At 41.3% G+C, this 23,731-nt stretch overlaps 1 protein-coding gene across 9 annotated transcripts in view; it reads left to right on the top strand.

Moving 5' to 3' along the window:
• The window catches only part of Klf12 (KLF transcription factor 12), a 650,091-nt gene that overhangs the window by 556,608 nt on the left and 69,752 nt on the right, over nucleotides 1-23,731 (top strand). For all 9 annotated transcript variants that reach the window (XM_052732584.1, XM_052732587.1, XM_052732582.1 and 6 more), the window contains one exon: nucleotides 13,553-13,615. In XM_052732584.1, the coding sequence (XP_052588544.1) occupies nucleotides 13,553-13,615 (63 nt within the window). The remainder of the gene's footprint in view (nucleotides 1-13,552; nucleotides 13,616-23,731) is intronic.

Genomic DNA, 23,731 nt, shown 5'->3' on the forward strand with positions numbered 1-23,731 from the left:
GGAGGACAGGGGAATCCATGGCTGATATGTAAAATTAAATTAATTATAAAATTAAAATATTTATTAAATAAATAAATAAAGTAAATCCAGGCAGTCTGACTGCCAGTATTGATGGTTGCAAGACTGCCACAGCAGCTCCTATGGCTCAGAGCTCTCTGTGACTCGGCACTGAAGCCAGCTCCTCAATACTTTCCCCCTTTGATTTGTTCAAAGTCACTTAAATAAAAACAAGCCAGGAATCAGATTTCTATACACTTCAATACACACAGCATACACACAGGCAAAACCCATTTTGTAAACACATAAATAAAGAGAATGATTACATTTAATTGCCATGTTGGGGGTTTCTGGCCATTGAGATTTTATTGGAAGCAAAATGTAAACTGTATTTTCCCCCTGTGGAGATGATTTATCTTTAGAATCCAGCTTATACCATTTCTATTATATCTGTGAACCAAATGATATAAAATTATGTCCTACTCAAAGGAAAAAATATTACTTTAACACCTTTTTGAAAGAATGCTGAATTTGAATAGGTCGCAATTTGGACTGACAAAATACCTGAATTATGTACTTTGTTTGATCTTCTCTAGGCCCAAATGAGGCCTCTCAGAATTAACGCAGACAGACAGCAAACACATCTAGACTAGTTCTCCACTACCTACTCCTCTTAACCCACAGAACACCCTCCCCCCAAGAAAAGGCAGTGCCGGTGGGTAATGGAATAACTACCAGCCAGGGTGTCTGCCAATTCATGAACTTTCTCCAACTCAATCTGCACTAATGGCTAAATCAAAGTATTTCAGCTCATAGAATAAAAGCCTGGAATCTTAATGCACCATATACAGAACACTGAAAAATAATGTCAGACGTTATGCACATGCAAAGCCAAGCGGAAAATTGAAGGAATTATCAGTGTGTCTCAGGTCAGGGCAAGAATTTGGGAACTGCGTGACCTGGATGAAGGTCAGTTCCATAATGTAGTTTGTGTTGCTCTGTAGATATAATTTAAAATTCCCTCCCCCAACCCTCAGCGTTATTTTTATTAACCTTTAAAAATGGCTTCATCTCTTTTTCTCTTACTCTACTTTCTCTACCAGTCTACAGCATGTCTTTTGCTATTCTGTTCTACATACAAAACCATGAATGTAGTATAATATGATTTTCAAAGAGAGCATTTATACTATGTATAAATGCTATGTATTCATAAGCATACATAGAATGGATATTATCTAGAATACCAAACTGTTGAAAAATGAAAAAGATGGATCACTGAGATAAACATGTAAGAAATCATTCCTAGAAGATTTATATTAATCCTTTATCCCAACAAATGCATGACATTTAAAAACTCTTTAGTCAGTGATAACTTTAGAACTTAAAAGTGGGGCTGGAGAGACGCCTCAGAGGTTAAGATCATTAACTGCTCTTCCAGAGGTCCTGAGTTCAACTCCCAGCAACCACATGGTGGCTCATAACCATCTATAATGAGGTCTGATGCCCTCTTTGGTGTGCAGATAGAATGCTATATATATAATAAATAAAAAACAACTTTTAAAGAAAGAAAGAAAACTTAAAAGTACCAAAAAATATAACAGTTAGCATATACCCATCATCAATTTTGGTAAACTTGATACGTTACATAACCCTAGTTATCCAAAGCAGGAAATTATTATTGTCTCAGCAGTTAACTAACTACAGACCTCATCTAAATTCCACTAGCATTTCCACAATGCCCATAAATTCATCCATATTTGAGGAAGTGTATGTGTGTGAGTGTGTGTGTGTGTGTGTGTGTGTGTGTGTGTGTGTGTGTGTGTGCATTGGCTTTCAGGCTCAGTGTGGTCCCTGGGCACAGGTGCCAGGTGTGAGCTAAGTCAGATTCAAGAAAACCATCTCCCATGAATCCAAACTTTTCCTTTGGGCCATATCACTTACTTTCTTTCTTTTCTTTGTTTTGTTTTGTTTGTTTGTTTGTTTGTTTGTTTGTTTTTGAGACAAGGTTTCTCTGTGTAGCTTTGGAGCCTTTCCTGGAACTCACTCTGTAGCCCAGGCTGGCCTTGAACTCACAGAGATTCACCTGACTCTGCCTCCCAAGTGCTGGCATAAAAGGTATGTGCCATCACCACCCGGCTTTTTCCCATATCACTTTCATTCACCTTCTCTTCCACCCTGTTTATTATATAGCATGTGCATATCCATATATTTCCCTATGTGTGTACAGATGCTTATACCTAGGCTTATATTTACAGATTATTATAAGAAATAAATAGTCAGAAAGATGGAAAGGCAACCATTGTGAGTTACCATGCTTATTTTCATTTGGTAAGCAATACTTGAACATGAGTCTACTCCATGCTAGATAATAGGATATAGTACGACATTTGTAGTATGAGCTAAGGAAAAACCGTTCCCATCAAGTAATTGCAGGTAAAGATGATTACAAGCATGGACATTATGAAGGATGAGGCTGGTGAGGTTGATGAAAGTTAGGTAAAATCTCATGGGAGGAGCTGGCAAGACAGAAGGGTAGTTGAGCAGAAGAGCTGAATGGTGAGCAGCAGTGATGCACTCAGAAAGGTAGAGATGGATTTACAAGGGGGAAGAGAGATGCTGAGGAAGAGGGACAGTGTGTGCAGAGGCCCTGGAGTGATGAAGAGTGAAAAAGTGGCCCGAGCAAGTGCATCTGAGAAGAAGGGGAATGTAACATAGAAGAGGAAGCTGGAGAGCTGGGTAAGGGCCTGACCAGACATTTAGGCGAGGTTGAGACTTGGGTATACTTCAAGAGCACTAGAAGTTACTGAAGGAACAAGAGAATAAAAACTATTCTGCCCTTTAAAAAATGTCACTGTGGCCCTTCCCTGAGGAGTAGTATTCACGGTACTTAAAGATGCCATGCAAGCTGCCAAAAAAAAAAAAAAAAAATGCAACAATTAACAATCTTGCCCAGCTATGATACCTATGAACCACAACAATGACCAGCATTACATGATAATCCTAAGCGTGCATAGTGGCAATGATACCTACCTTGGCATGGATACCTACCTTGGTGGTAACAAACAGCTCTCTAATTGGACTTAAGACCTGTTCAATAGAAGGAAAAATATGCCTGGTATTGGAAACCTCTTCAACTACCTAGGGTTAGTGAAGTCGTGAATCTTGGAGAAGAACCTACACTTTACTAAACCCTAACAGCATTCTAAAGATTTGTCCTTATACCCACAGGTGAGTGCAGTCTCCACCTCTCATCAAGGAAACTTTTCTCTGCAACAGACAAAGACCATTTCAGGAAACCACAGCCAATCAAACTGCAGAGTTATAGATCTCATTTCCAACTGATTCTTCTAAAATGCAACTCTTGTACCTAAGACTTAGGGATCATTATAAAAAAAGAGGGCAGAAAGATCATAAAATTGGGAGTTTGCTGTGAGATTGTCTCCTAGTAAAGTTGTAATGTCTTAACATGACTGCCTAAACATGAGATGAACAAGGATGGTGTCAGTAGACGTGTTAACGTGGAAGGAGAAAAGCTCACAAGACCTCAACCCTACAGGGCCAACGAGGAATGCTGAAAGCAGTAGTTATGCTCTTCCCCAGGCAAGAGCACACCAACTGGTTATCTGACACCAAATGGTCAGCCCTGAAAACATATGCATACAATTGGCATTATACATGCTGAGCAGATTGTATTTATATATTTGGGAATATATGTCTGCTGTATATGTATATAATAGCAATTAATTTTAAAAGAGACCATGAGTTTGCAAGAAAGCAATATTTATAATCTCGAAATATTTGTATTTTCTAAGTCACTATGCTCATAGTTCAGGAAATGGATTGCGCGGGTGGTTTTGAGGAAAGTATTGCTAGTAGGATGGGTTAAAATAGTGAGTTAACCATGGAAAGGGGGGGTTAGTAGAACATAGGATATACCAGAGACGCATACACCTGCTGGTGACTGGAGATAGTAAGAGGTGTTCCCTCTGTGACCTCTCCTGGGTTTCTGGATTTATTGATAGAATCAATATTAGTTCAGTGCTCCATTTTTTCTTGGTTTGATTTGAATGGCACCTAAAAAAGGCCAGATGGGTATCATCTTTTACTGCTCTTAGAATTGGACCTGAAATCCTATGAGAAGACAAAGTTGAATACTCAAACATCAACTTCTCCTTGTGAGAGTCTCATGTGTTCTAGGATGTCACATATCCAGGGATACTGAGTGTCTTAGGGTTTTTATTGCTCTGAAAAGACACCATGGCCACAGCAGTTGTTATAAAGGAAAGCATTTAATTGGGACTGACTTATAGTTCAGAGGTTTAGTCCATTATCAGTATGGCAGGAAGCATGGTAGCATGCAGGCCGACATGGTACTGGAGAGTATCTGAGAGTTCTATATCTGGATCTGTAGGCAGCAGGAAGAAAGAGTGAGCCACTGGGCCTGGCTTAAGCTTATGAAACCTCAAAGCCCACCCTCTGTGACACACTTCCTCCAACAAGGCCACACCTACTCCAACAAGGCCACATTTGCAATAATGCCACTCCCTGTAAGTCTGCAGGGGTCATTTTTATTCAAGCCACCACACTGGGCCTGCTGTATTGTTCCTTTGTCCTAATTGGACCTTCCTGAAATGTGTAACACATTTATATGGCAAGAAGGCTCACATCTCCAACTCTTTTTCTCAGCATTCTCTGCTTAAGCCTGTCCTGTATGTGTCTCTGACAGAAACTTGTTATTAATATTTCTTTACTTAAAAATGTGTTTGAGTGTGTGTACATGTGCACTGGCACATGAGCATGCACACTCATGCACAGTACACATATGAAGGTCGGAGGATAATCTTGAGCTCAACCCCTCACATTCTGCCTCTTTGAGGCAGGGTCTCTCTTAGTTGATGGCTGCTGCATACACCAGGCTAGCTGGCAGTGATCTTCTGGGGATTCTCCTTTCTCTGCCTCCCACCTCTCAGCAGAAGTACTGGAATTACAGAAACATGTAATCTTGTTGGTCTAGATGGGTAATGGGGATTCTAACCTAGCTCTTCATTTGGGCACAGCAAGTGTTCTGTGGCATTATTATGAAAATATCTTTAAATCTGGAATTCTCCTTTATTGTGTCAGCTTCTTTCATCACTTACCTCAGATTCTTAGATATTACTATATATTGTTACCTTAATTTTCTTACTGCACCAGACCTTACCACATGTCACTTCTGCTTACACCAAATCTTAGAGAATGCTGAGTGTGTCTATGTGTGTATTTGCACAAAGTTTTATTGAATACCTTTATGGAGTAACATCTAAATCTAGCTGTAGCTGCCCAGGAGATGATATGATGCTATAGGGGATGCTGGGGCACAGCAGGAATATCTGACTGAATCTTTCCAGTTCTCTGCTGGGAGAGGAAGACAGGATCTCCTTTTAGATTATATCATACTTATGAAATCATGCAGGAGCTCCTTACAGCCAGTCTACACAAGCTGCCTACTAGTTTTGCATTAGCCCTCTAGCCTCAAAGTTTTACAAACACCACAAACTTCAATTCTTGACCCCATACTCTATGATTAAACCGCGTCACACTGTAGTAGCCTGTCCCACACTTCCACACAAGTTAGAGTGGATATACCCCATAGTGTTGTGTTGAGGGTCTAACCCAGAGTCTTGCATTTGCTGGCCAAGCACATCTCAATGTTTTGTATTTTCAAGACACATCTCCCTACATAGTTCAGGTTATTCTTAAACTCACTATGCAGCCCAGCCTAACCTCAAGCTTGCAATCCTTCAGCCTCCGCTGCCATGAACTGTGTTCACAGGTCTGATCCAGCACACCTGGTGTTAATTCTAATTTATTGCACATCCATCCTCCTCTCCCTTCCTTCTGCCCACCACCATTCCCCGGTGCCATCGAGACATTATTACTACAGCTTCCAAATGGTCTTCGTGAGTCACACATTCCCCTAGGCTGTCTTCTGCACCACTGCCAAGATGATTTTTCTAGTTTATAAACCTGATTGTACTGTATCTAATCACAAAATCCTTTGGTGGCTGTCCTTTAATTCTTTTAAGTCCAGTAGTTAGCATTCTACATGAGACCCTTAATCTCCTGCCCCTCTAGGCCTGCTAGCCTCTCACCCTAGCTCTCTCAACCAGTTCACAGTTTTGTTTGTCTACATTTCCAAACTTCAGTGCATTTCCATAAGTCTAGAAGAAATTCCTTTTTCCTTTGCCTTAGCTGCAAAATGTATCCTTTAGCCGGGCGGTGGTGGCGCACGCCTTTAATCCCAGCACTCGGGAGGCAGAGCCAGGCGGATTTCTGTGAGTTCGAGGCTAGCCTGGGCTACCAAGTGAGTTCCAGGAGAGGCGCAAAGCTACACAGAGAAACCCTGTCTCGAAAAAAAAAAAAAAAAAAAAATGTATCCTTTAAAATTTCTCTCATCTATCAAACCAGGAAATTTCTATGTCTACTCCATAGCTTTATTCACATGTCCCCATGGTGTTTTAACTGTCCCTGTTGCTGCTCAGCATGGGGCATTGTGTGGGCCTTTGTCTCTGTGCACTCACTTTGTAGGATGGGCAGCCTGAAGCCAGGATTCTTGTCAAAATCACCTCCTACATCCAACACACGGTCACAGCAGGTAGGCATCTACAGCACATTCAGAGGCCTAAGACATTGCCCAGTGCAGGAAATGCTCAATTAACATTTGCATTTAAGTATAAATAAGAGGTATCCAGCACATATTGGCTAAATGAAAGAGATAAAGGATCCATGCCTAGTTCTGAGCAATAGAGGAAATGTTGATATTATCCCACAGCTCCCTGGCCTAGCTATTAACTCTTTAGGCATTTACTGGAGCATCTGTATTCTAATGCCATCTTTACATTCTGGTTCTTCTCCCATAAATGTTTCTAAGCCCCCTCTTTGAGAAGACCAGATTATTCACCTCACGACTTCAGTTCACTTTCTTGGTGAAGTAACTCCCTTAGCACCTCTTCTCAGTGTATTCCTACCATTGTACCATTCTGTCTCTGGAAATTGTCCTTCCCATCCATTGTGTCCATTTCTCCAGGCAACCTTGGCAATTTACACTTGGAATTAATTCTCACCTTACTCCTGTGAACTTGGACCTCCTAATTCCTGTACCTTTGTTCCTGTGGTAGCCACTTGTTGATCTAACACGCAGCTGGACTCTCAGCTGCTGCTCTGTAGTGCCAGCACCTTCTCATGGCAGCCATTAAGCAATGTCTGCTGGACAGAACGCATCACTTCTTGCCTGATGTTCTAGATATGAAGATAGATGTTCGGGAAGTCTGTGAAATAGATCACATTTAAAATTGAAAGCTTTGTGTCTTCATTTGTTAGTGTGTACTTGGACAAGGCATGTGCCAAGTCCCCAAGGATGCAGTAGTGGCTTTGTTACTTCATTCTAGAAATTAGAGTTCAGTAGGAAAGTAGGGTTCTCCATATAACGGCTTGTTGTTGAGTGTCTACTTGGTGCCAGGTAGTGGAGATGATTGTGAACAGAGATAGAAATTCCTTCTTGAAGCATTAGTGTGGAGTCAGAGGGACAGACAATATGAATTAAGTGTGAATCCAACTGTACTCTTCATTCAGCATCTGCAGGGTACCCCATGGTGTGAGAACTAGGAGCATGTTGTGGGTAGCCTCTGAGAAGCCAGCATCATCTACACACAGCAAAGGAGATGTGGAGAGGAACATACAGTGTAACTGTCTCGATGAGGACCAGAGAGGTAGTGAGGGATGGAATTAGGATGAACTGATGCCTTGAAGTGATATACCAAATCTTCTCTTGTGAGGTTTGCAACCTCTGTAAATGTGCAGCAAAAGTGAATGCTGTCTTTCCTTTCAATACGCTGTAATTCTTTTGGTTGTGTTATATACATTTTTAGTTTTAACTCTGGCTGAAATCCATCCCTCTCTGCCCTTTAGTACTGAGGTCCCTTGAGCATGCTACCACACCCAAGTTTTACTGGGGTTCTAGGGATATGAACTCAGGCCCCCATGCTCTTGTGTCAAGTCCTTTAGTGACTTATCCATCTCTCTGGCCCAGGCTATACTTTTTAACACAGTTTACCATAGTCTTTCTAAGTGTCTGTAGCATCCGAATAAGTGTTACAGTAAGCATGGAAAACAATGATCACGTTAATTCTGTATGCTGATTAAGTCCACCCCACACCTCTAAAAATGCCAGTGTGTTTGCATGGGAGAGAATATAAAGGAAAGTCCTAAAAGGAACGTTAAAAAAATATATGTTGGTACAATGACAACATATATATAGATGACCGTGTCATAATGAAATAAACTGTTCTGTATACTAACTAGAAAAACATTATGTGTACGTGTGTGTGTGTGTGTGTGTGTGTGTGTGTGTGTGTGTGTGTGTGTGTGTAATATTTTTGGTTTTGTTTAGTAGTGTAACAGGCTCACTCCTCCTCATGAAAGCTCTACCTCTGAGATCCCTCATACCCTTTAGTGTATAGTATTTCTAATGGTCATCTAACCACAGATATGATTTTAAAAAACTAAGAATAAAAAGGACCTACTTCATTTGATGATTGCCTCCTCTTTATTTGCCCAGGTGTAGTATATCCATTAGAATAACATCTGGACTAGCCTGAATACTCATGAGAACTTGTTTTCAATGCTGTGAATGTAAGAATAAAGCAAAACCAATGATCATTTCTAAATTATCTTTCATATGTTTTGCATAAGAACCTGCTGATATTTAATAATAACTGCGGAGTTATTTCTGAGTCCTCAAAAAGGAGTAAAATGAATTATTAAAAGGACTCTTGTACCACTTGCATAGTTTGTAGATGAAATGATGGGCTGATACATAACAGAAAAATCAATGGAATAGCAAGCATATTGTGTAATAATTTTTAAGAGTTGTCAAATATCTAATCACACTGGAAGAGTGGTGCCCTATCAGGAATTTTTTTTTGGTCTGTGAAGTAGTTCATTCTGACATTCTCGATAGGAAGCAGAATCTCTGACATAGGGCACGAGAACCAGAGATCCAGTGGGATTGCTTGCTTGCTTGCTTGGCTGGTTGGTTGGTTGGTGGTGGGTGGGGGCTTGTTTTATTTTGTTTTGTTTTCAGATTTCCTTGGTGTGTGGCGTTTATCGTGTTTTGTCAGTAGGAAGCAGGTTCTCTTACATAGGGCAGCCTTGTCAATCATGCTGCCATTTCTTGAGATGACTCCTTCCTTCTGTCCCCCCAGGGAAAGAGTAGGACTGAGAAACCCTGTCTGATCGAGGCCTGAAGTGGCTGGGTGGTTGGGGTAGGTATCCCTTTACTTACCCATCAAGAGGAATTGTGGACTGGATGGGATTCATATAACAAAAGAGAAGTTAGCAGGAAAAAAGCATGGCATCCTGATTTTATCTAAGACTCCTATGCCAGGGGAGACTTCAGAAAGCTAGGCTTATAGACTCTAGGGTAATCGCCCACTTGTATGCCTAGGTTTCATGCCACATTGACACCTCTTTGGAAATGTGATTGGGCAGAATGGCATGATCAAAGAGTAACAAATTGGTGGAGGGTAACCCTGCAAGGCCTACCTGATCTGATTATTATGTAGGGGTAAGGTGGTGGGGGTAGCCATGTTGGAAACATTTTCAGCTAATAACAGAATGAGCATCAACAGGGGAGAGAGAAGGACATAGGAAAGAGACCCCAGACAGACTGGTAGTTGAGGTTGACAGTCTGAGGAGAGGAGAAAGAGAGAAGCTAAGAAGAGGGTTCCCACTGCTGAGTCAAGAAAGCTGCCCAGTGCAGACTGACAAACTATGACATTGGAGGATTTGAGGATTGAAAATCAACCACCAGATTTGAAAACAGGAATGGTATGGATGTGTGTGGCCAGGGTGTGGCCAAAGGAGTTGGTAACTGAGATGTCAGATGCATGGTGATATATGCCATAGTGGAGCTGGGTCTATATCTTAGTGGTAGAGTATTTGACTAGCATGTACAAGGTCCTGGATTCAATCCCCAGTACTGACAAGAACATGCTAATTTTCTGTTTGTTTTAAAACACAAGTAGGAGTAGCATACTTTTAAGTAACTATAACAGTATAATTAATACATAAACCAGTGACATCGCCAGTGAGCATCGCTATCACTCAGTGAGCATCGCTGTCAGATGTTATGCACTGTACGTGGTTGTGTGTGATAAACGTTGATGTCACTGGCAGCATAGTATATTTGTTTACACCAGTATCACAGGGCCATGTGACGTTATGGTGGCTGTGATGTGACTAGACAGACAGTAGGACTATTTCAGCCCCCTCACAGACTATCCAGACTGTGGTCCTGCGTGTGGTTTCCATATCTGTACCATGTCTCTTGTATAGATGGGGATACAGAAATATGAATCAATACAGTGACCTGCCTAGGATGGTACTGTTGTTAGCTGGCAGCACTGTGGTTTAGCCTCACGAAAGCTGGTTACACAGTTTGCACCCCACATTGCTTTGTATCAGTTCTACTTGATGCTGTAAGTTGCCACAGCTTTCCTTCAATGCCTAGTATGTGGGTGGAACAGTGTCCCACTCCAGAAACTCATTAGTAGTTCATAATTTGTGTCAAGGACCCAGACTTCACATCCCACCTCTTCCTGCCAGCCATTTGTGTAGCTTCCTTGAGACAATGAAAAGCAGAGCCAGTATATTCTCTTACTCTAACAGTCATTATGAGACAGAATCTATGAAGCAGGTCAGTACTTGTACCCAAAGAAGGAGGAATCATTTTATTGTTAAGGTATCAAAAAGTTTCCAACACAGCAAGAAAGTTTTTTTTAAAAAAATGCTCAGAATTGAGCGAAATTATAAACACACTGCAGTCCCAGATGAGTCAGTATGTATAAATAGAAAAAATCGGTGTCCAGGGCCTCAGTGGTGCAACTTCCGACTCTTGTGTGTGGTGTAAATCACCCCGTGTGAGCAGTAATGTCCCACATAGCAATCAGTCTCTGTGGAGTACACTGTCAGATCCACTGTGTTACACAACACCCAGATCGTCCTTTGCTTCACCCTCGTGCATCCTTTTCTTTTCATATCCAGCAGTTAGTACTAAGCCCTGAAACCCTCAGTTACAGAACAAAGTGGCTCAGGAGTAATGGAGCCTGTGTGAGGCTCTGAGAAGAATAATGAACGTGCCCAGCAAGCTTCCTGCCTAGATGCAGGTGCAGAAATCAGGCGATCATGAATAATGCATGATATGCAGATTAGATGGTAGTTTATGCTACTGGGTTTTTGAGTCTGCTACCTGCCTGGCTGCTATGTGTGGAAAGAGGCTGATAGCCGAGGCGCTACAATTTAAAGATGGAACTCCCCAGAACTCGGAGTGTCCTTTTGAAGAAATGAAAATGTAAATGATAGCTGACATGTAACAGTTGTCGCCTTTTTAGGCGAAGTAAGCACCCTCAGAGGAAGAAAATATTTCTCAATTCCTATTTTGAGTTCAAGAAATGTTACAATTATTTGGTCATACAAATAATCAGAAAGTTTTTTGGTTTTTGGTTTGTTTTTTTTTCCCCCTAAGATTGCTAAACCATGATGGGAGTTACGAATTTAGAGTATTTCATCTAGGATTACTGATTTTTTTTTCTCAAAGACACCAATGTCTAGAATGCTTTGTAATTATGGAATAATGAAGCCCAGTCCACCTTCCCTGTGTACACATGAGGTGTAAAATGGATGGTGACGAGACACTGTGGTCATTCAACTTCAGCTGCTATGGTAGCTGCTGTAGCTGATCGCGTGGAAGACATGGTTCCTATGTACATTTAGGCTTCAGGAGGGCGCAGTGAAGGGGTTAAATGTTTAAAGGACTTGGCGTGGAGTGAGTCCTTGGAGCAGATGACTTCTGGAAATGTACTTAACTCTTAGAACCAGCGACACAGCGAGGGGCTGGGAGGAGTTCCTGGCCGTCCCCTACAGCTTTCCTTTGGTCAGCGGCCTTATCTGGTTATCTAGGGAGGGATTTTTTAACTCGGATGTTCATCTTGATGATCCTATTTCAAGAAGGCAGGGAAAATGAGTTTTGTTACTTTTATGTAAGTCTCATGTCTCTCTCTCATATGTACATGCATATATGAGAGAGCTAAGTATGTGTCTTGACGTGCTGGAGTATGAGCTGGCTTTCATTTCTAGCTGACGCTGTCATTTCCGCCAGGCCCCAGTCTGGACAGATGCCAAGACCAACAGGTGATCCCTTGTAGCTGCAGAACAGCAGGAAGTGAGCCGAGCTTGAATGAGGCAGTTCAGCAGAGGCCTCTCTGGCCTCCCTCCATCTTTCTGCATAATTATCGCCCCCTCCCCCATGCAGAGCAGAAAATCTGTGCTGAGCAGCTCAGCTGCAGCCACCACTGAGAAGCCTGTGAGAAAAAGAATGTTAATAAGGGGTGCTGGAGGAAACCAGCATCCAGTACAAAGTGCAATCCAGCTCAGGTTTGGGAAAGATGGCACTTCCCCCCACCGAAAGGCTGGCCATATCTGTTTTGATGTGATTTTCACTGAGTAGCAGGGAGGGGCTGGGGTGCAGATAGACCTCGGGCTGCTGGTTTTAACAGGGCCTTAGGACCAATTGAGATAATTTTGTTTCTTTCCTTAGTCCTTCTCTTGTTCCTTCCCCGCCACCCTGTGAATAAAAACAATGTATGGAGTGTGAAGATGGAGTGTGACTCAAGCTAGAAGAAAGGCTAGATCTCAGGACTCCTGGGCAAGCAGTCCAAAGCAAGAAGTGAGCCACTAGGGAGCTGGAAGTAGCCATACTGTTTCCTTGGCTAGTTGGTAACTCACAAGGAGGACATCCAGCCACTGGCTCCTGTTGGAAGATACCAGCAACTCCGGGAAACTTTAAACTCAAACCCTGCGTGACTCCAACCTAAGAAACTTGGAAAACTATGTATTTCTTTCTACTACCTGGCTAAAGTTTTGAATTCACTCCTTCCTCAACTCAGATATTGAGCATAAATTCCAGAAAGCCTGTCTCCTGGAAATAACTGTCCACCCTTCTGTCCTGACCTGTTCTTACACACCCCATTCCTGGACACTTAGATGAAATCCTGCTGTTCCCTTGACTTTTACGTTTAGAAACAGACTGAAAGTGTGGTCACTTCTCTGTCTCTTTGTGCAGTTTCTATGGGAACAGATGTAAGAGCTCAATGAGGGCAGGTATCATGGCCTCCATGTTACTTTACACACTCTTACCCCCAAGCAAGGATTACATCTTCAGTTACTGTGTCTTCTGCTAGAGGAGTACATCTGTTCATTGAAACCAGTGGTACTGCATTTGGGACCTTCACAATTAACATGTGATACCTGGTTGCCTTGGGAGAGATAAAGAAAGAAGCCTTCAAGTTTGCAGACACTGGAATCTAATTGCATCTGTTTACTAATAGATGTTCAAGCTCACAGGAGAGAACAAATCAAGTCAACCTAAGAGTTCATTGATAAAGCAGACTTTCTGCCTTCCCATCTGTGGTTGACATGATGTTTTCTCAATCACTGACTGACTTTTGTCTGTTGACAGGGTACATCCATCTCCAGTATCCAGGGTTCGGGGAAACCGAATGAATAACCAGAAGTTTGCTTGGTGAGTATACAAGTGAAGTTATAAATATTTGTTAGTCTCGTATTGCTGTGGATGTTTTGTTTTCTTTATTGAAGCAGTGTCTCATAGATCCCAGACTAGCCTGGAATAAACAAAGAAACAAACAAACAAACACCGGCAGAGTTCCTTTTAGTTAGAGCTCTTCATTCACCAAAAACTCTGTAGGTAGCATTTTTTCCCTAACATGTACTCTAACTTCCCAGGATCACCCAACTCACCTTTGAAAACAGTGGTTCCTTTTTAAAATGTGACTTATTTAGCCCAGACTTTTCTTAGGTGTCACCTTCAGCTTCTAGTGAAAAAAATCTAGTTAATTAATCTATTTATTAACTTATTAATAAATTGCAATTATTATAAAATTAGTAAATCCATAAATAAAATTATTAATCTTTAGATGACCTCTCTTCCCTTCGGCCTTGCAAGGTCTTTCTGTAATTGACAACTTCTTGAACACAACTCTAAATAGAACTCCCCAGAAATGATATGAAGTTATTTCAACCACATTTGATAAATGATTCTTTGAAGAGCCAACTTAAAGGACTTCAAAAATGTTTTATGTGAAACCAAGAAAATAGATTAATATTGGTTCAAATATCTGCTTCTTTATATTACTGCCCAAAATTAGCCTTTCAATTCATAATGTATCATGGAAAGGAAGATAAAAGAAAGAAAAATGAAAGAATTGAGACATGTACAGCGTTACTTCAGAAATGGGTAGGAATTCATAGATCTCTGTCTTACTGTTTTAGATTATGCTTAGAACAAGATTTTGATCAGAAGCGATGTTTTCTTAATGTGGGAAGAGGAGTGCCAAAGATTCCACTTCCAAATTAATTTAATTCCTAAACCAGGATATTTTTTAGGGATACAAATGACACTTTGAATAGTACCTGATCAATTTGCCTCCATTCCCCCATTGAATCTAATTAGCCCTCACAATAGCCTGGTGCTCTTGGGAAATATTATGCTTTGCTTTTTCACAGAGAGGGAGATGCAGCACAGAGGATGAGCCTTTTCTTTGGCTGCCCAAAGGCTACGCATCGTTGATGGTCATTCTCAGTCATTAAGGCATGCTGTCCCTTGTCAGACCTGGGATGATGAGAGAATAACAAAGCCAGGAGACACAGAATGAAAGTAAGGGAGAAGCCAGGTCCAGTTTGGACTCTGTAGAACTTGTGTTCCTTCTCAGGTGAAGGCACATTATACCGAAGAAACTTTACTCCGTGAAGAGAGAACATGAGATAGTCAAGTGAGCAACATGAGCCAGCGATGGTAGGGAACACTGGCAGCCCTGAGGTCTGCCTTCTGCCCCTTTGCTCTGAAGGGCTGAATGGGAAACACTGAGTCGATAATACATTTTCTTTCTCTCCCTTTTCATTTCTATACAAGAGGTAAAGATAACTTGTTCCTCCAGAGTTTGTAGCATGTCGGTTGGTAAGATTAAACTACTTTTATCTCTAAATTAGTAATCCATGAAAATAACCCAAAGGGATTTTACTACTAGCCCTGAGAAAATGCAGCTCATGTTTATTTAACTACATTTATTTATGTTCCAGGCACTGTTACAAGCACTAGATTAGAAAGATAAATAAAGCATGGTTTCTATCCTCAGAAGGCTAAGTGACTTCTAGGGGAGGGGTGTGTGTGTTTGTGTGGCACAGGGAGAGAGTGAACGCCCTTAAGTCCTGATACTCTCCCTACTGCTTCCTCGGCCTCTATGCTGGGAACCACATGTATGCTCACATACATGCATGATAAGCTTAGATTCTCTAATGCAATGTAGATGATACTCTGTGGACATGTGTTCACATTGCGGTGTTCGTAGAGGTCACTTACCACCTTTATTTAAGACCACCTGGAGAGTTGTAGTTCTGAGGGGAAAATATGTAGGAAGGAAGAGACCTAAAAATCAATTCCAAAACCTGAGACTAGAGCTCTTGCCTAGCATACTCACAAGTTCTGGATTTGATTCTTAGTACTGCAAAAACAAAAGAAGAGAATCCATCCCAGAGAAGAAATCACTGGAGTAAAGACACATTGTTAGTAGAACAGCAAGATGAGCTATTGTGTCCTTCAAAGATGAAATCAGACCCAGAAGAAGATGAAGACATTTCTAAATTGATTCTAACAGGAATACTGATAGATCTACTGTATAAACTTGTTGGGTCAGGCACTAGCTAAAATGTCTATGATCTATACTGCCTTGAATCTTCCTTAGGTAAATACTGTGACTCTGGTGTGTGGATAAATCACCTGCAAGGAAGAAGCAATGAATCATCCAGCATCTATTCCTAGTGAAGTGATAAATGGTTGATACTTGGTTGTGAAATATTGACTATGAAAAAATCAGGAAGTTTAACTACTCATCTAGCAGTGGTGAGAACAGGCAGGAGATATTTGCTCTCCTCAAAATAGAAGTTGGGAATAATTTGTAGAATTCTATGTCAAGTTCATCACTAGCTTGGCTCTGGCTTCCGCTAGAGCCTCAAATAGTATGCATAAGAGTTAAGAACTGTGAATTCGTACAGTTGGGTTAGCAAATGCTCCAATCAGTTAAAGCTGTTCCTCAAATAAGCAATTAAAATCCATAAATAATGAAAAGGCTTGAACTTCCTCTGTGGAGTTAGATAGCTCACTCAGTAGGTTCTGGAAGGCAGTGGTTGTGGCTGACAGCTCCTAAGCCAATGTCTATTATTGAGTAAAGTGACTTTAAAACATTTAAAGAAGCATTTTCCTCTTCATAATGCTGACACAAGGACATAACCACTAGCCACTTCCATGGTAGTTGTGTTCTGGAGGTGAAGAAATATGTGGGCAAGAATGTCTTTTCAAAGCAAACAGCATCAGCCAAAACCAAAAGAAAATGCATTAACACTGTGAACATGTCCAGAGAGAGAACTGGAGCACCAGGGCCTCTGGGTCCATGACAGGTGCTAGGATGCAGCCAGGTTTGAGCTATGTGTTAACTCTCAGAGATTCAGGAATGGCAGGAAGACCTTCTTACGAGGATGGAAGCATAACAGTAAAGAAGACTGGGTTATTAAATGATTCATTTAATAAAGAACCAGCTAAGGAAAGTGGGCCAGTCCAGATACAAGCTCCATCCCCCTCAGAGCCACCACACTGTGGAGTAGTTGCTGATTTGGGAATTGTTAACCCTTTGGGCTGCAGAAGTATAAATTTCTTGGTATCATGCTTGGACTGCTCCTCTGCGTTTCACTATTGCCCCTGCAAGGAGGTGTCCATAACTGTTAGAGGGTAAGGGAGTAAACCATTTTCCTTGTACTACCCCTGGGGTTCATTAGCTGAGACTCTGCCAACAGCAGAGAGGCTATTATGGGAAAAGTGAAGGCAAGTTCATGAACATGTTCACTGCACATTCATAGGGGAATGTGCCCAAGCAAGGGGCTCAGAATGAGTGGAAGTTGGAACTTGGGTTTCTGTAGCATCTATTGCATCTTACCAGAGGGTTGGTTGGTTTGTTTGTATTTTATTTTTGGAGAGATGATGAGGCAAAGAGAGACTTTGGACTTCTAGGGATGGCAAGTTATGGGATGGTAGGTATGCAGGGGACACCAAGCAGAAGAGCTGCTTAGGTGGGTTCCATTGGTGTCATCCCTGGATTAGTAAAAGTTGTCTCTCCTGATAGAAATGACCCTGTCCTTCTGGGCAGGTGGGGAGTGCAGAGAGGTTTCCTCATACCTGCTCTTTAAGATTTACTTTGGGGTGTGTGTGTGTGTGTGTGTAGAGAGAGAGAGAACAGAAGACACCATCTGCTCCTTGGAGCTGGAGTTACAGGCTACTGTGAGCTACTTGACATGGGTACTGGAAACCAAACTCAGGTCTTCTGGAAGAGCAGCAAATGCTCTTAACATACTTAGCAGACTCTCCAGCCAGCTGATGCTTCTTTTCATTTCCCTTGGGTCACGTGGATTCTTATGTGTCTTCTTTTTTTCATCTGCCTTGTATCACATAGATTCTTATGCCAAACTGCTGTATTTTAGGGTATGCTGTTCTGCTCCCTTTCACTGTATAAATCTTCTTTTAGAACATTTACTTCCCTTTCTTGGACATGGTAATACAAGAAAAAAAAGTTTGTGATCTTTCAGGCAAGTGGGGCTATTTCCCCATTAAAACACTGAATGTGAAGTTAGATTTTTAACTCACTGTAGACTTTTTGCTGGAAGCTGTTCTCCTATAAAATTCACAGGAGAGTGGCCATTTCCACGTTTGACTTCCATCATTATGTTTTCAAAGGTACAATACAAATCTGAAATCTGTGTGTTTGGGTGCATGTGTATGGTAGGACAGAACCAGGGGGCTTCTGTGGGGATTTTTGTCAAATATACACCAAAGTTGGTTTATAGCTGCAGATACTTCCAGGATTGAGTGAGTGCTCAACTACATGACCATCTCCATATATGCTCATTCTTCGCTTTTCACACATTCCTCTCCCTCTCTTTCCCCTCCACCCTGCCCTGCCCTTCAAGGTTTAAAGGACCTGGACATTTGTCATTATTTGGGAGTGGTAATGGTTGGACAGAGTCTCTGGAACACATTCCAAGAGTCATCACATGCATTGGTACTTGGAGCCTCATAATCGAGACTTTATGGTTATTTTTATGCTGACATAGAAAGTAAAGCATTTCTTCCCTTTAGTGGAAATTGTCCTCAGTAAAGCAGAAGTAATTTTCTCTATTGGATGTCACTGTTGCCATCTCAACTATGATTTCTCTCTTACTAAGTATCCCTGAGATTGTGTAGACATGGGAAAGTCCCAGTCTTAATAGTCTCCAGCCAGATTATGCATTCTGGATTGAGTCATGTTTAACATTTGAATGTCTGCAAAGTGTATGTTACAAGTTTTTGTAGAGGGCAAGAAGTTCCTGTTCTCACTTGAATGTTTCACTGTTGGAGATGTGCTATAGTAAGCTTAAATATTTATATACATGCAGTTGCAAATGTTACTACTGTCTTCATGGATTCTCCGAGAGGGATGAAACTCCAGTGCTTTTATACCATAAAAATAAGATGAGTCTTTCTTGTTTAAACATTTTCCCATAATAGAGGAAGACACTGGAGCTGTTGCTATGAGAAACCACTCAGAAATCTGATGTAGAACCAGCCATTTAAGGAGAGGCAGGCTATTTGCAAATTGCGGTTTCTGAATTGTCCGCATCAGCAGCTCAGGAAAACCCTGTCACATTGCACACGAAGAAATGGGAGACCCCAACACAGAGAGGAATGTTGCAAACCTGGGCATAGATCCTACTCCTGACTCACCTCTCCTGGAGTCTTTCTACCATGTGTCATTTGCCTCCCAATCTGAAAGTGAGAGAAATCCTCAGCATTACGTAATATCCGCTCATTACTAACTGAGCAGAAGGCTTTGCCTAGGAAATTCCCGCTGGTGTAATGTCCAGCTAGCAGATATAGGGACAACGACGATGACAAAGCCATAGCCACTCACAACAGACAAGTAGCAAATACTCTTGCCAAAGCTCTGGCTCATCATCTTGGGGACTTTTTCATATTCCATACTTATGGGCAATATTGACTGTGTTCTTTTAATTATTTCTCGATTTACGGAACAAAAGCGAGGATATTATTTGTTGGTAAATAAGTCACAGGCCGTTGCCTTTAAGTTGGGCTTGGAAGAAAGCTTTCTCCTATAAATGGGCCATCGTGGTGTAACTGGCAAACCGATTTCCAAGAAAAGGAATGCCTTTAGGGAAAACTACATCTCAAACCCTTCCAGATGCAGCCCTCTTTAACAAAAAAAAAAAAGTTTCAATACAGACTCATATATCTCTATTTGTCTATTTATTTATGCTTATTTAATTATTTTGACCACAAGCTGACCTCAAACTCTCTGGCCTTGAACCCCCCAATCCTCCTGCATCAGCTTTCCTAGTGTGGGAGTTACTGGCATGCACCAAGGTATCTGGCTTAGTTAATTCTTTGGTAACTTTGGCAAACTCTTCAAATTGAGTTTGATGGCATTACATGTCACTAAATTCTGTTTCATCTTCAAAACTGACTTTATTTTAACAATGAAAATAACAACAACAATAACAACTTTGGTCTAATTTCCTTAAATTCTTTATCACCTAGAATTTCAGCAAGAGACCTTGATGATAAAAGTAGCAAATTGGTTCTCATTCCTGTTGGTGTCAGCTGATTTGGTCTCTAATATCTCCTTAGCCACAGTAAAGACGATGTGGGAAAGAAATTAGCTAGCTTGTTTTCTATAGTTATTTCCTTAATTATATGAGAATTGGGGCTCTAAGATCATGCTGAGCCATGAAGGTCACCAATTCTGAGGGATTTTTTTTTTTCTGTTACAAGTGTGTGTTTTACATTCATCAGCCTCCAACTCAGAACCATTATAAATGTTACACTGTAGACCTGCTGTATGGACGTGTAGGGCACATTGGAGTTTGCTCACAATCCTTATTGATTCATGTCATTTGGTCAGCACTATAGCCAGGGTAAATATAGGACTATCAGGGTATAGGACCACTGGGTATAGGACTATCAAGGTATAAGATTACTGGGTGTAAGACTGTCAAGATTATCCATCTGTCTCACACTAGCTAGAGCATAGCTGAAAAGCATTAATTTGTGTTCTCTAAAGCAACTTGTTTAGTTCTCATATTTGTTGACTCTTTTCATATAATTGTTACTTTGGGAGGTACATCTTTTATAGTAATGAGTACTTAATTCACATAACCATAACTCACTCCGGAAAAGCTACCTGCTGCTGCTTACTGAATTTGAAATGACATCACACTGTTGTCCTCCGTGAGAATCCTTTCCCTTTTAAACTTGCTCAGATGGTAAACCTTACAGTAAAGAGTATCTGGACAATAAAATCTGAACAAGTGGAGTTATTAATATATACAATGCAGAAAATAATGGGTTCCAACATGGAAATATGTATGTGCATGTATTCTAAATAATAGCAACGTTTACTACATTTTTGGTGGGGATGTGAGGCAGGGTCTCATGTAGCCCAGGCTAACCTAGATTTTATATAGCTAAAGCTGCCTTGAAATTGAGATCTTCCTCCTGTAAAGTCCAGAGATTATTATGACACCTGACTGAGAAACTTATTTCTTCATCATAATAGTCAACAGATATATTTGCTTAAAGCATTGGCCATTTCTAACAAACTAGAGCTATGCTCCACGTAAGAATTTGAGAGAAAACAACTAAAATGGGTAGCCAGTCAGAACTCTTAATGTGTCTGTGAATATGCTGAGAACAGTGCTTGCAGTAATAACTCCAATAGGCTTACCAGTAAGGGAGTTCTGCATGGTAGACATTCTGTCTTGATCTGCATCTACCAAGCCTTTTTGTAATGCCATCTTTTTATATACAGAGTAGTCTTTGTGGGCACAATGACAACAAAGTTATCAATCATTTCAAAATAAAACATTTTCGCCTTATTATGGTGGATTTATCTGACCACTAGTTTCTTTATAACGTTTCTTGATTATTTCCTTAAAATTAATTACTACATATCTTTGGCATCCTAATAATATGTATCTTCTAATATCTTAAAATGACAATATATGATGTATTTATCAAAGTATTTACAGCAACTCAGTATCATTGGTTCCAGTTATATAAATTCACAGCTAATAAGCTGCCCATTCTGCCAGAATTCACTGTCCACTCTGCTGGAATCCACTGCCCATTCTGCTGGAATCCACTGTCCATTCTGGGGAAGCCATTATCTCTTTCTAAGTTTTCATTTCTGTAGCCTGCTTTATCAGATGCGAATCTCCTGTTAGAAGCAAAGACAACTGAGTGAATCTGGATGCCATAAGCAAAGGGGAATTCGGGCGGGGGCGGAGGGAAGCACAAGAAGAGAACAGAGTGAAAAGGAAAGCAGACCAGGAACACAGGAGTCAGAGCTGCAGTTCAGGTGCAGCAGAAGGACTCACTAGGGCGACTCTGACCCAGAGAGCCTCGACTGCACCTCCTTCACATTACCCCTGAAACTCAGCAGACTGCAAGCCAGAGCATGGAGGATGGATTTCACACTAGGTTGTGTCCCACCCTTGGCCTAGGAAGGAAGGGCCTGGGAGTTCACAGGGCTAAGACTACTCCAGGAGGAGAGAGAGGGAGGGGAAAGACTTGTTTCCTGAAGGAAAAGATGGCCTCAGCAGAAAGCCATGGAGAAGGCTCCCACAGGCTAACACTTTCAGTTTTCCCTTCTGTTCAAAAGGACAAGCGACCATGAACAGAAGCCCCCAGAGTTAGGAATTTTAATTTGAATGCCTTCCCTTAGAGACTGCAATTTCTCATTTTCCGATGATACCAGGGATAGTCTATCATCAATAGCTAAAGTAAATTACTTTCTCAAGTGTTACTCTCAGTTATTCAATAGCCAGAACACAAGGATGCTCAGTCAAAATACCTGCAGACCCTCTCTCCCTGAGCTCAGCGTGAGTCATCCTCATCACCGTAATCCTCCCTACCATCTGACTTTGAATCGCCTATTCAAAAATGCTTTCTCTTAATGGAAAACACACATTGTGCTGATAGTGAAGTAGACAGACAGCAGTAGAGCCTCCTGGGAGATGCATAAAGCATGTGTCCATGGGTTCTGATATACATTGGCCTTTAAACTCCCACCCTTCAGTTTTTCCCTTGTCAGTCAATGAATGTCTGACGCAAACTATTACAATGCTGTCTTAGCAGTGTGCTTAAGAGATCATGCTTTTCACTGGAGCATCTTGGAGGAAAGTGCTTCCTAAACTCGGATCTTCAGCCGCGTCACTTCTCAGCTTCATATAAAAGCAATCTCTTCCCTACCCACCACCCGGCTGATTCATTGACATGCCTAGCATTTATTATAGCCCCAATGAGGCTGTAATTTACTTCAGTTCTCTTGGGCTTTTCTTAATTTAAATATTTTAGAATCCTGAGCCTTTAGGTGTGTTGAGGACCGAGTACGGTTCAATACAGTCATTAAATATGTGTTCCAGCAAGGGTATGTGTCACATTTAAGCAGAAAGTGAACTTGTAGGCAGTAATACAGTATTTACTTCGGTTTACCAAGAATGGCAACCCTCTGGGTCCCCATCATTGTGTGAAGATTACAGCTAATTTGCTGAGCTATAAAATTTGGGGAGCATTTATAAATGGGCATGTCAACTTACATCCTATAAAACAGCAATGACTTTGCAAAACAGAAATCTCTTCAATTCCATCTGTTTTCCCATTCCTCTAATCATTCCTCAAAAGTCTGTTAAGAAAGAGAAATACTACTTTTTGTTGGAAAGGAAGAGAGAAAAGAAAACACACTACTGTTATTTGTCACTTTAGACCTGAATTATTTTGTGTTGTTTGTAGAACCCTGTAGCTTGACTAAAGAATGGACTGGTGTCCTTCAGTGAAAGTGATTTACAGTAATCTTCCCCAAACTGCATAGTATTTACTTGTGAAAGACAAGGAAGTCTGGAATTACCTTTGAGAGAGGAAACAAAGGCTGCAGGCAGCCATGTTGAGAACGGAAGAGAGTTGCTGCCACCTAGAGGTGCAAGTGGGTATTGCTGAGAGTGCTATAAAGACTTTGATGTCATACACCCTTAAAACTGAAATGCAGTCTAGGGACTTGTGTCCAGCTCTAAACAGGGCTGGACACATTTGCCCTTCTAGCCTCCATTAAAATTGGGCCAGTAGTCCTCATAAGATTCTACCGGCTCTGGGATTTTGTTTTTGTTTTGTCTGTTTTTTGTCTCTGCAGCCTGGTCCCTGTTGATGCAGTTCTAAGTCGCTGAAAGTCTTCATCCTCCGTAATACATTCTGAGCTATTTGGAAGCTAGTGGAAGATGTCTTTTCCACATGCTAAGCTCTCGTTTTAAAATATTATCCCAGGATTTTCACTAGTGATGCCCTCAGTTCTCATCAAACTGTGTGGCTCATTTACTTCGACTTCCTCTCAAAACAGGCAGGAGGCGGGGTCCACCTGTGTGGTGAGAGCAGAGGGTCCTGGGAACACGTGCCAGAGGAGGGGACCCTGAACCTCACCTGAGTTGTGTGAAAACCTACAAAATAGCTGCATGTGGTGGTGCTGGCCCACAA

This window comes from Peromyscus californicus, unplaced genomic scaffold (assembly GCF_007827085.1).
Source record: "Peromyscus californicus insignis strain IS unplaced genomic scaffold, ASM782708v3 Scaffold_12__1_contigs__length_115047231, whole genome shotgun sequence".
Taxonomy (NCBI): Eukaryota; Metazoa; Chordata; class Mammalia; order Rodentia; family Cricetidae; genus Peromyscus; species Peromyscus californicus.